This window comes from Myripristis murdjan, chromosome 2 (genome assembly GCF_902150065.1).
Source record: "Myripristis murdjan chromosome 2, fMyrMur1.1, whole genome shotgun sequence".
Taxonomy (NCBI): domain Eukaryota; kingdom Metazoa; phylum Chordata; class Actinopteri; order Holocentriformes; family Holocentridae; genus Myripristis; species Myripristis murdjan.
In genome coordinates, this window is record NC_043981.1 from 20,835,400 (window position 1) to 20,847,899 (window position 12,500).

Below are 12,500 nucleotides of genomic sequence, written 5' to 3' on the forward strand. Positions count from 1 at the left end.
ACACGGGACGTTCAACTGCACACGGGACGTTCCCCCTGCACACGGGACGTTCCCCCTGCACACGGGACGTTCCCCCTGCACACGGGACGTTCCCCCTGCAGACGGGACCCTCCCCCTGCACACGGGACGTTCCCCCTGCACATGGGACCCTCCCCCTGCACACGGGACATTCCCCCTGCACACGGGACCCTCCCCCTGCACACGGGACGGTCCCCCTGCACACGGGACATTCCCCCTGCACACGGGACGGTCCCCCTGCACACGGGACCCTCCCCCTGCACACGGGACGGTCCCCTGCAGACGGGATGTTCCCACTGCAGACGGGACGGTCCCCTGCAGACGGGATGTTCCCACTGCAGACGGGACGGTCCCCTGCAGACGGGACGGTCCCCTGCAGACGGGATGTTCCCACTGCAGACGGGAAGTTCCTCTGCAGACGGGACCCTCCCCCTGCAGACGGGAAGTTCCTCTGCAGACGGGACGTTCCCCCAGCAGACGGGACCCTCTACCTGCAGACGGGACGTTCCCCCAGCAGACGGGACCCTCCCCCTGCAGACGGGACGTTCCCACTGCAGGCGGGACGTTCCCACTGCAGACGGGATGTTCCCACTGCAGACGGGATGTTCCCACTGCAGACGGGACGTTCCCACTGCAGACGGGATGTTCCCACTGCAGACGGGACCCTCCCCCTGCAGACGGGACGTTCCCACTGCAGACGGGACGTTCCCACTGCAGACGGGATGTTCCCACTGCAGACGGGACCCTCCCCCTGCAGACGGGATGTTCCCACTGCAGACGGGACGTTCCCACTGCAGACGGGATGTTCCCACTGCAGACGGGATGTTCCCACTGCAGACGGGATGTTCCCACTGCAGACGGGACCCTCCCCCTGCAGACGGGACGTTCCCACTGCAGGCGGGACGTTCCCACTGCAGACGGGATGTTCCCACTGCAGACGGGATGTTCCCACTGCAGACGGGACCCTCCCCCTGCAGACGGGATGTTCCCACTGCAGACGGGACCCTCCCCCAGCAGACGGGACCCTCCCCCAGCAGACGGGATCCTCCCTCAGCAGACGGGACCCTCCCCCTGCACACGGGACCCTCCCCCAGCAGACGGGACCCTCCCCCAGCACACGGGACCCTCCCCCAGCAGACGGGACCCTCCCCCAGCAGACGGGACCCTCCCCCAGCACACGGGACCCTCCCCCAGCAGACGGGACCCTCCCCAGCAGACGGGACCCTCCCCAGCAGACGGGACCCTCCCCCTGCAGACGGGACCCTCCCCAGCAGACGGGACCCTCCCCCAGCAGACGGGACCCTCCCCAGCAGACGGGACCCTCCCCAGCAGACGGGACCCTCCCCCTGCACACGGGACCCTCCCCAGCAGACGGGACCCTCCCCCAGCACACGGGACCCTCCCCAGCAGACGGGACCCTCCCCAGCAGACGGGACCCTCCCCAGCAGACGGGACCCTCCCCCTGCACACGGGACCCTCCCCAGCAGACGGGACCCTCCCCCAGCAGACGGGACCCTCCCCAGCAGACGGGACCCTCCCCTGCAGACGGGACCCTCCCCCTGCACACGGGACCCTCCCCAGCAGACGGGACCCTCCCCCAGCACACGGGACCCTCCCCAGCAGACGGGACCCTCCCCAGCAGACGGGACCCTCCCCAGCACACGGGACCCTCCCCCAGCAGACGGGACCCTCCCCCTGCAGACGGGACCCTCCCCCTGCAGACGGGACAGTTGAGTTCAGATGATGTGTCTTGGCTGTGTCTCCACCTGTACTGCTATGTGGTTCTATGTGGCTGGTTAAGGGCAGGTGTGACGGGGTCAGAGGTCAGAGGTCGGAGGTCGACCAGCCTCGGGTCAGTCAGTGTGAGCAGAGAGGCTGAGCTGAGCGGGACAGCTGGCTGCACACCATCAGAGCAAACACACGAGCTGTGAATCAGCAGGGATTAACCTCCTGTGTGTGAGTGTGTGTGTGTGTGTGTGAGTGTGAGTGAGTGTGTGTGTGTGTGTGTGTGTGAGTGTGCTGCAGTAAATCACAGAGACAGAGGGCAGTGTTGTTTCTGCTGCAGTGTGGCAGCGCCTGAATGCAGCACTCTGCAGGCACGAGGCGTTCAAACACCATCACAAAAACCAGCGCTACTGCCACACAGCTGACAGATCAACGTTACCATGGTTACAGATGTTACAGGTCTGACAGATCAACGTTACCATGGTTACAGATGTTACAGGTCTGACAGATCAGCGTTACTATAGTTACAGATGTTACAGGTCTGATGTACTGTTACCATGGTAACAGATGTTATAGGTCTGATGTATTGTTACCATGGTTACAGATGTTCTAGGTCTGATGCATCACTGTTACCATGGTTACAGATGTTACAGGTCTGACCCATGGGTGTTAACATGGTTACACCTGATACAAGTTGTTACCATGGTTACAGATGTTACAGGTCTGAGTTATCAGGGTTGCCATGGTAACAGATGTTATAGGTCTGATGTATTGTTACCATGGTTACAGATGTTCTAGGTCTGATGCATCACTGTTACCATGGTTACAGATATTACAGGTCTGACACATGGGTGTTATCATGGTTACACCTGATACAAGTTGTTACCATGGTTACAGATGTTACAGGTCTGACTTATCAGGGTTACCATGGTTACAGATGTTAAAGGTCTGCGGCGACTATTGCCATGGTTACAGATGTTTTCATGACTGTCTGTTTTCCTGTCTTTCTACCCTTTTAACTCTGTGTGTGTGTGTGTGTGTGTGTGTGTGTGTGTGTGTGTGTGTGTGTGTGTGTGGCACCTGTCTAACATCCTGCTGGAACACACACAGCTGAAGGCGCTGGTGGAGGCGGAGCTTCCGATGCTGCCACGCCCCCTCAACCTCATGATGACCCTGCAACAGGACAACATCAGTCAGTCACCGGCCTTAAGACAGGAGGAGGTGAGACAGGTTCAGCGAGTTGTACCTGCATGACTTGGTGAAGAACTCCCATGATGCCGTGCGTGGCGGCGGTGAAGTCTGGCTTTGTCGTTGACTCATCAGATTCGGTTGCCGGGCAACGCTGGAGGACGTCCAGTAAGGCTTTACCACTCTCACTGACCTACAGACAGACAAGTGGTCAGACAGACAGGCAGGTGGTCAGACAGACAGCCAGGTGGTCAGTCACACAGGCAGGTGGTCAGACAGACAGCCAGGTGGTCAGACAGACAGGTACCTGTGTGTAGCTGGCAGAGATCTCCTCATTCAGCTCCTGGTGTTTCTGGATGGCAGCTTCCAGATCTGCCGTCGCCGTTGGCAACGAACCTTCAGAGCAAACCTGAACCCAACCTGCTGCTCTGAGCAGGAACTGAGAGACAGACAGGCAGACAGACAGACAGGCAGACAGACAGGCAGTCATCAGTACTGACTCATCTTATTCAGTGCTGTATTGATCACAGGTGTGTGTGCGTGTGCGTGTGTGTGTGTGTGTGTGTGTGTCACCTGCTCGGCCCCCTGGTGGAAGCCGGTCGACATGGCGAGTGTGTTGCTGCGCTCCTCCAGCGCCGCTGTGAGGTTCTTCCAGTCCTCCTGTAACCGTGACGACACCATGGCGATACGCTCCGCCCCATAATGCCCCGCCTCCGCCAGCCGCGCCGCCACAGTGACCACGCTGTCCACGTTCACACTGCCGTTCTACACACACACACACACACACACACACACACACACACACACACACACACACACAGAGTTTTCATGGAAATTTTAACTTGAACAATTTGAAAGGCTGATTAGAAAAGTTTGCTGCAGTCTGCACACACACACACACACACACACACACACACACACACACACACACCATGCAGTTGGCGGTGAAGTGCTGGTGCTGCGTCTGGAGGTCGAGGGCGTGCTGGTGGCTCAGGCCGACCTCAGCCAGACTCTGGACAAACAGCTCCTTACTGTGGGCGATCCACTCCGACATCTGAGAGACAGACAGGCAGAGAGACAGACAGGCAGAGAGACAGACAGGCGGAGAGACAGACAGGATGAGGTTAAAAACAAGTTACGAACTGAAAAACTGAAAGCTCCTGACTCTTCTTTGGCTCCTCCCTGTAATAGCCACGCCCACTGTCTCTCCTCCACTGGCTCCGCCCCCTCACCTCAGCAGCAACCTGTTCCTACATGTGCACTTGTACAGGTGTGGCTCTTAGCTCCGCCCCGTCACCCTACAGGTCACATACCATAAATATGTTTGTACAGGTAAGTCTTCAGGCTCCGCCCCTCACCATGATGGTGCCTTTCTCAAACAGGTGTGTTCACACACAGGTGTGCTGACAGGCCCCGCCCCTCACCTTGGTGGTGATACAGGTCACAGAGGTGTGGTCATACCGGTGTGTTTGTACAGATGTGCGTGTAGGCCCCGCCCCTCACCTTGGCGGCGTCCTGCTCGAACAGGTGCAGCTGCAGCGCCTGGTCCAGGTGCAGCTTCCTGTCGCTCCAGCTCTGCAGCAGGTGCGTCCTGGCGGCCTGCAGGCGGTCCAGCAGCGACGACACCTTGGGCGCCACGCTCTGGAAGTCGGCCCCGCCCGACAGCCAGCTGCCGTGGTTACTGCCGCCCTCGCTGGGGGCGTCGCCGTGGGAGGGGCCGAGTCGCATGCGCTGGAGCAAGCTCCGCCCCTCACGGTCCAGGGCGTCGACGGGCGCCGTGGCAACCGTGGTGCGGAGTCGGCCATGTTCCTCTAGAAGTCTGCAGACAGGAAACAGCAAAGCAGCTAGAATTACAAAGAAGGACGTTTTTTAAATATTTTGAATATCCAATCAGAAACCAGCTCCTCCCATCTGTGTGAAGCTGTGCTGATCTGTGATTGGCTGCAGTGAAACCCCGCCCACCCCGCGCTGCATGCTGTACAGGTGAGCTGTGATTCGCCTCCTGTCTGTTAGAATACAGACCCACAGACGGCCAATCAGAGAGCGGCTCTTACCTGCGGGCCTCGTCCACGTCCTGGGGCTCAGGTACGCGGCTAAGCCCCGCCTCCAGCTGCTCCAGCTGGGCCAGCAGCTGCGTCGCCGCCCCCGAAAACTCCTCCAGCCCCAGGCGCAGCTCCGTCCACTCCACATGGTCGTACTCCAGAGAGCCGCCCAGGTCAGAGGTCAGCTGGGACGGGTCGACCAGCCGGGACAGGCCCTCCACCGACACCAGGTTGGTCTGCAGAGAGACAGGCACGCAGACAGACAGGTCAGGGAGACGGGCAGGGCAGGCAGACAGGCAGGGCAGAGAGACAGGCAGGGCAGAGAAACAGACAGACAGACAGACAGGTCAGGGAGATGGGCAGGGCAGGGAGACAGGCAGGCCAGACAGACAGACAGGTCAGGGAGACGGGCAGGGCAGGGAGACAGGCAGGGCAGACAGACAGACAGGTCAGAGAGACAGACAGGTCAGGGAGACAGGCAGGGCAGACAGACAGGTCAAGAAGACAGGCAGGGAAGACACACAGGTCAGGGAGACGGGCAGGGCAGGGAGACAGGCAGGGCAGAGACACAGACAGACAGGGCAGAGAGACAGACAGACAGCCAGACAGACAGGCAGGGCAGAGACACAGACAGGCAGGGCAGAGACACAGACAGACAGACAGGGCAGAGAGACAGACAGAGATACAGACAGACAGACAGTCAGTCAGTTAGACAGACAGACAGACAGACAGACACAGACACAATCAGACAGTCAGGTGAGAGGCAGACAGACAGACAGAGACAGACAGACAGACAGACAGACAGAGACACAGTCAGACAGTCAGGTGAGAGGCAGACAGACAGTCAGACAGACAGGTGAGAAAGGCAGACAGGGCAGAGACACAAACAGACAGACAGACAGGGCAGAGAGACAGACAGAGATACAGACAGACAGACAGACAGACAGTCAGAGATACAGACAGAGACACAGACAGGTAGGCAGACAGTCAGACAGACAGACATGCAGTCAGACAGACAGGTGAGAGGCAGACGGGCAGACAGGCAGACAGTCAGACAGACAGGTGAGAGGCAGACAGACAGACAGACAGACAGACAGGTGAGAGGCAGGCAGACAGTCAGACAGTCAGGTGAGAGGCAGACAGGCAGACAGTCAGACAGACAGGTGAGAGGCAGACAGGCAGACAGGCAGACAGTCAGACAGACAGGTGAGAGGCAGACAGTCAGACAGTCAGACAGACAGGTGAGAGGCAGACAGACAGACAGTCAGACAGACAGGTGAGAGGCAGACAGACAGACAGTCAGACAGACAGGTGAGAGGCAGACGGGCACCTCGAAGCTGAGCTTGGCGCTGCCCAGGTTGGTCTTGTGTTTCTGCCAGAAGGTGTCTGGTTTGATGAGCAGGGCCACGTGGATGCTGGAGGAGAAGGACTCCTGCAGCGTGCGCAGCACCGGCTTCACGCTGTCCCACTTGCTGCCGCGCATGTCCACCACCACCGTGAAGCCCCGCGCACGCACGTCCTCGCTGAGAGACAGACGGGCAGGCACACAGACAGACGGGCCGGGAGACAGACAGACAGGCAGACAGACGCACAGACATGTCAGTCCGTCAGTCGGGCTCTGTTCCACTTACTGCTAAAACTGCAAGACCACACAGAGCTTTGTTCTGAGAGACAGACAGGCAGACAGACAGGTGGTACCTGGGTATGGTAGACAGGTAAGTGACCAATCGGCTGAGGTCTTCCTGTTTTATTCGATCATGATTGGTCCTGGCAGGGAAGGTCAGGATCGGACCGCCTCGTTTGTCCCGCCCACCTGGAACAGAGCGAAGTCAGAGTGTGTGTGTGTGTGTGTGTGTGTGTGTGTGTGTGTGTGTGTGTGTGCACGCGCGCGCGCGTGTGTGTGTGTGTGTGTGTGTGTGTTACCTGACACGAAGGCCACTTTCTCTCTCAGCACCGTCAGAACGTCGACCGCCCGAACAGACTCTGATTTACCACCAGCTGAGAGACAGACAGGTGGAGAGACAGACAGGTGGAGAGAGAGACAGGCAGAGACAGCATTAATTTAAAAGTGACTATTCCTCACATGTACTGATACTGTACAGGGCGGGCTGAACTTCAAAATAAAAGTAAAGCAAGACATGCAGGAGCACAGCGCCTCCTCTGTCAGGCTGCAGCCTGCACCTCCTCTGGCTAGTCAGCATGCTAACTAGCTGTAAGCATGCTAACTAGCTGTTAGCATGCTAACATTCTGGAGCTGAGGTAGGCGGAGCCAGCCGAGGCTGCTGATTGGACAGTTTGTCACCTAAGCTCTGTGTGTGTGTGTGTGTGTGTGTTGGTCCAACAGTGTGCGAAACATCTGTCTGTTAGTGTAATCTGTGGTCTGTCTAATCCACAGTTTAACAGCTGGGCCACAGTGTGTGTGTGTGTGTGTGTGTGTGTGTGTGTGTGTGTGTGTGTGTGTGGATCCATAGGCTGGTATGGTTTTTTGACCTGGTGAAGCCATTAATGTGCACATGCATGAGTGCTCTCTCTCTCTCTCGCTCTCTCTCTCTCTCTCACACACACACACACACACACACACACACACACACACACACACACATTAAGCAGTTTACACAGATGTCTGGATATATTTTACCATTTTACACTGATTAACCAACACTGTCTGGCTGTCTGTTTTCACACACACACACACACACACACACACACACACACACACACACACACACACACAGTCGATGATTTACAGTCTCAGGTATTGAGGGTCATCAATAAGAAAATGACATATAGATGCATGAAAGGTTGTTCTGAGCTGAGGTCAGTCTCTGTGGTTTCTCCTGGGGAACGTTTAGCTGGTACCGCCCAGCCTTCTGTGGCTCCGCCCATTCTCCTGTGGCTCCGCCCATTCTCCTATAGTCCAGTAATTTTAGGCCAAAATTGGGGTCAACCTAGGACAAATTGCAAGAGAAGCAAACTCAACTGATTCTGTATCCTCAGTTTGTCCTGAGTGAGGGAAAAAAAGTCCCAAGAAATCCCATTGGTGGAAAGTTTTGAAAATCACCTATTTATGACCACATATTACCAGAGAATCTCTAATATGGGGAGAAGTGCCACTCTCGTCTAACTTCCGGGTCTCGGAAACACGCCTCTGTCCATGTGAGGGTGCTCGCGGGCGAGTGCAGAATGAATGGGAGTCTATGGGGACACACCCCTAAAAATCCACTTTTCTCTGGAAATAATTTTTTGTCAAGTAATTTGAATACTGTTTTCAAAAGTTGGGGCTAAAAAAATACACTCAGCTGAATATTGGATTTTTTAAGTTCACCTATCTGTTCTAAAAAGCCATTCAAAAAGTGTGATGACGTCACACATTGAGAGGTGCTGCTTTACGGCGATTTCCAGAGCCCGTCTCCACAGAGCAGACGGAGACACTCAGAGAGCCCGTCTGTGCTATATTAGACATTCTCTGTACACACAAATATCAACTTTGATGGAAAAGTCCTCCTTAAGAGCGGTGTTTCCTGTTTCTCTTGGTCTTCAGGTGACATCAGGTGGGATCCCTGGTCGTAAACAGCCGCAAGTCCGTCACTGACCAATCAGCATTCATTAGCAAATGCTAGCATGTTATGGCCAACAACAGCCCAAACTGTAGGAAACTGAAAGGATATAAGTTCTCGCTAAATTCACTTTTAACCTATAATCCATATTGAACTTTCAGAAACTACAACCGTATTTGCGATTTTTCAAGCATAAACAGGAGTAAGAGACAAATTTAGCCGTTTAGCTCCATAGAGCCCCATTCATTCTGCACTCGCCTGCCATCACCCCCAGTGGAATTACGGTGGAACTGCAACCAAGTTTGATACAATGGGGGTTAATGGAGAGTGGCAAGGCTCGTCGTAGACGGGCTCTGATATTACCAAAAAACACTGTTTTTAACACACAGAGGAAAGGGTTCAAAATTTATTTTCAGATATCACTATAAAAATTCGCAAGTTGATTACACACACAAAGACAAGAAAAAAAGTAAATTACAAGTTCTTTGAATGATTCTGTTTACACATGCATATCACACATTATCTGATCTGATATGCGCTAATAAGGAATATAAGGAATAAAAGCCAGAAGAGACATTTAAACAATGAATTAAAAGGTCTCTATATATGTAGTAACCTTGAATTAAAAGGTTACTATGTAACAGTGAATTAAAAGGTTACTATATATATAGTAACCTTTTAATTCACTGTTTAAATATCTGTTCTGGCATTTATTCCTTATATTCCTTATTAGCGCATATCAAATCAGATAATGTGTGATATGCATGTGTAAACAGAATAATTCAAAGAACTTGTAATTGACTTTTTTTCTTGTCTTTGTGTGTGTAATCAACTTGTGAATTTTTATAGTGATATCTGACAGTAAATGTGGAACCCCTTTCCCCTGTGTGTCAAAAACAGTGTTTTTTGGTAATATGTGGTCATAAATAGGTGATTTTCAAAACTTTCCACCAATGGGATTTCCTGGGACTTTTCCCCCTCACTCAGGACAAACTGAGGATACAAAACCAGTTGAGTTTGCTTCTCTTGCAATTTGTCCTAGGTTTTTTCATAAAATGACTGGACTACTATGGCTCCTCCCATTCTCCTGTGGCTCCTCCCAGTCTCCTGTGGCTCCTCCCACTTTTCCCCAGCAGCCATGAGCAGCAGGTGAACACAGCAAGGTGCTGCTCATTAAACCCTGTCAGACTAAATGACCCAGATTAACTATATGGCCCCAGAGTGACTATTTGGCCCCAGACTAACTATTTGGCCCCAGACCCAGATAAACTATTTGCCCCAGATTAACTATTTGGCCCCAGACCCAGATTAACTATATGGCCCCAGAGTGACAATTTGGCCCCAGACTAACTATTTGGCCCCAGACCCAGATTAACTATTTGGCCGCAGATTAACTATATGGCCCCTGAGTGACTATTTGGCCCCAGATTAACTATTTGGCCCCAGATTAACTATATGGCCCCTGAGTGACTATTTGGCCCCAGACTAACGATTTGGCCCCAGATTAACTACATGGCCAGAGAGAGACTATTTGGCCCCAGACCCAGATTAACTATATGGCCCCAGAGTGACTATTTGGCCCCAGACTAACTATTTGGCCCCAGACCCAGATTGACTATTTGGCCCCAGATTAACTATATGACCCCAGAGTGACGATTTGGCCCCAGATCCAGATTAAGTATTTGGCCCAAGATTAACTATATGGCCCCAAAGTGACTATTTGGCCCCATATTAACTATATGGCCCCAGAGTGACTATTTGGCCCCAGAACCATATTTACTATATGGCCCCAGTTTAACTATATGGCCCCAGAGTGACTATTTGGCCCCAGACTAACGATTTGGCCCCAGATTAACTATATGGCCCGAGAGTGACTATTTGGCCCCAGACCCAGATTAACTATATGGCCCCAGAGTGACTATTTGGCCCCAGAGTAACTATTCGGCCCCAGACCCAGATTGATTATTTGGCCACAGATTAACTATATGACCCCAGAGTGACAATTTGGCCCCAGACTAACTATTTGGCCCCAGATCCAGATTAACTATTTGGCCCAAGATTAACTATATGGCCCCAAAGTGACTATTTGGCCCCAGATTAACTATATGGCCTCAGAGTGACTATTTGGCCCCAGAGCCATATTTACTATGTGGCCCCAGTTTAACTATATGGCCCCAGAGTGACTATTTGGCCCCAGACTAACTATTTGGCCCCAGACCTAGATTAATTATTTGGCCCCAGATTAACTATATGGCCCCAGAGTGACTATTTGCCCCCAAACCCAGATTAACTATTTGGCCCCATACTAACTATTTGGCCCCAGACACAGATTAACTATTTGGCCCCAGATTAACTATATGGCCCAAGAGTGACTATTTGGCCCCAGACTAACTATTTGGCCCAGACCCAGATTAACTATATGGCCCAGATTAACTATTTGACCCCAGACCCAGATTAACTATATGGCCCCAGATTAACTATATGGCCCCAGAGTGACTATTTGGCCCCAGACCCAGATTAATTATATGGCCCCATATTAACTATATGGCTCCAGAGTGACAATTTGGCCCCAGACTAACGACTTGGCCCCAGGTTAACTATTTGGCCCCAGATTGACTTTTTGGCCCCAGATTATCTATTTGGCTCCAGACTAAGATAAAGTATTTGGCCCCAGACTCAAATATTCTCTTTGGCCCCAGACTCAGATTAACTGTTTGGCCCCAGATTAACTCTTTGGCTCCAGATTGACTGTTTGGCCCCAGACTGACTATTCGGCCCCAGATTAACTCTTTGGCCCCAGATTAAGTTAAGCAAACCCAGACTGTCCATGCAGTTTCATGCTAACCTCCTGCTAACAGACCATGATCAGATCAATCAAACCAATCACTCTCATCAATACCAGGCTACAGAGACGCTCTGACGTGATGATGTCATCAAACCTCACTGTCTACGCTGGAAACAACTGGTCGAACCACTTCCTGCTCATCATTGGACAGGAAGAGCAAAGCCCCGCCCACCTGGCAGAATGAACCAATCAGAGGCACTGATGGACGTTTCAATTAAGTCTGACACCTGCAGCCCTGTGTGTGTGTGTGTGTGTGTGTGTGTGTGTGTGTGTGTGTGTGTGTGCAGACTCCCATGTGTGCCAGATCATTCTCCTCAGTGGGACACAGCTAATCTGACACACACACACACACACACACACACACACACACACAGAAGATATTAGCGGGTTCGCAGCTCAACAGCCAATGATAACACTCCAAAGAGAGAGAGACAGTCAGAGAGAGAGAGACAGACAGACAGACAGAGACAGAGAGAGACAGACAGAGACAGAGAGAGAGACAGACAGAGAGAGAGACAGAGAGGAGAGATGAAGGAGAAACTCTTGCTGTCCTATTTCTTGTTCTTTAGTGTCCTTGAATGCTTCCTTGTCTCCTATTGGATGGCTCTGCTTCCTAAGGGCCGGCCCAGCAGCAGAGAGCAGCCAATCAGAACGCAGTATCACTGACTGTAATCCTCTCAAGTATGACATCACTTTTATCTTTCAGTATGAAGCCCTGTGGCTCCGCCCCCCTCCAGCCCAACAGGAAGAAGAACAGTCATGTGAATGTGTTGATGAATCTAATCCACTCTAATCTAATCTAATCTAATCAAATCTAATTTAAACTAATCTAACTAATCTAATCCAGTATAATCCAATTTAACCTACCCTAATCTAATCTAATCCACTGTAATGTCATGTAACATAATCCAGTCTAATGTAATCTAATCTAATTGAATTTAATCTAATCTAATCTAGACTAACATAATCTAGTTTGATAAAATTCAACCTAATCTAATCTAATATAATCTAATCCACTGTAATGTCATGTAATCCAGTCTAATCTAATCCAGGCCACTTTAATATAATCTAATCCAATCTATTCTAATCTAATCGAGTCTTTAAAAAAAAAAAAAAAAAAAAAAA

At 52.2% G+C, this 12,500-nt stretch overlaps 1 protein-coding gene across 1 annotated transcript in view; it reads right to left on the reverse strand.

Annotated features, from left to right (window-relative positions):
* The window catches only part of LOC115370560 (kalirin-like), a 50,827-nt gene that overhangs the window by 35,742 nt on the left and 2,585 nt on the right, over window positions 1-12,500 (reverse strand). The window contains exons 2-11 of the mRNA XM_030067610.1: window positions 6,897-6,971; window positions 6,672-6,786; window positions 6,304-6,496; window positions 4,986-5,209; window positions 4,435-4,750; window positions 3,863-3,985; window positions 3,505-3,696; window positions 3,239-3,370; window positions 2,990-3,124; window positions 2,824-2,916 (exon numbers count right to left, since the gene is read on the reverse strand). Of these exons, the coding sequence (XP_029923470.1) occupies window positions 2,824-2,916; window positions 2,990-3,124; window positions 3,239-3,370; window positions 3,505-3,696; window positions 3,863-3,985; window positions 4,435-4,750; window positions 4,986-5,209; window positions 6,304-6,496; window positions 6,672-6,786; window positions 6,897-6,971 (1,598 nt within the window). The remainder of the gene's footprint in view (window positions 1-2,823; window positions 2,917-2,989; window positions 3,125-3,238; window positions 3,371-3,504; window positions 3,697-3,862; window positions 3,986-4,434; window positions 4,751-4,985; window positions 5,210-6,303; window positions 6,497-6,671; window positions 6,787-6,896; window positions 6,972-12,500) is intronic.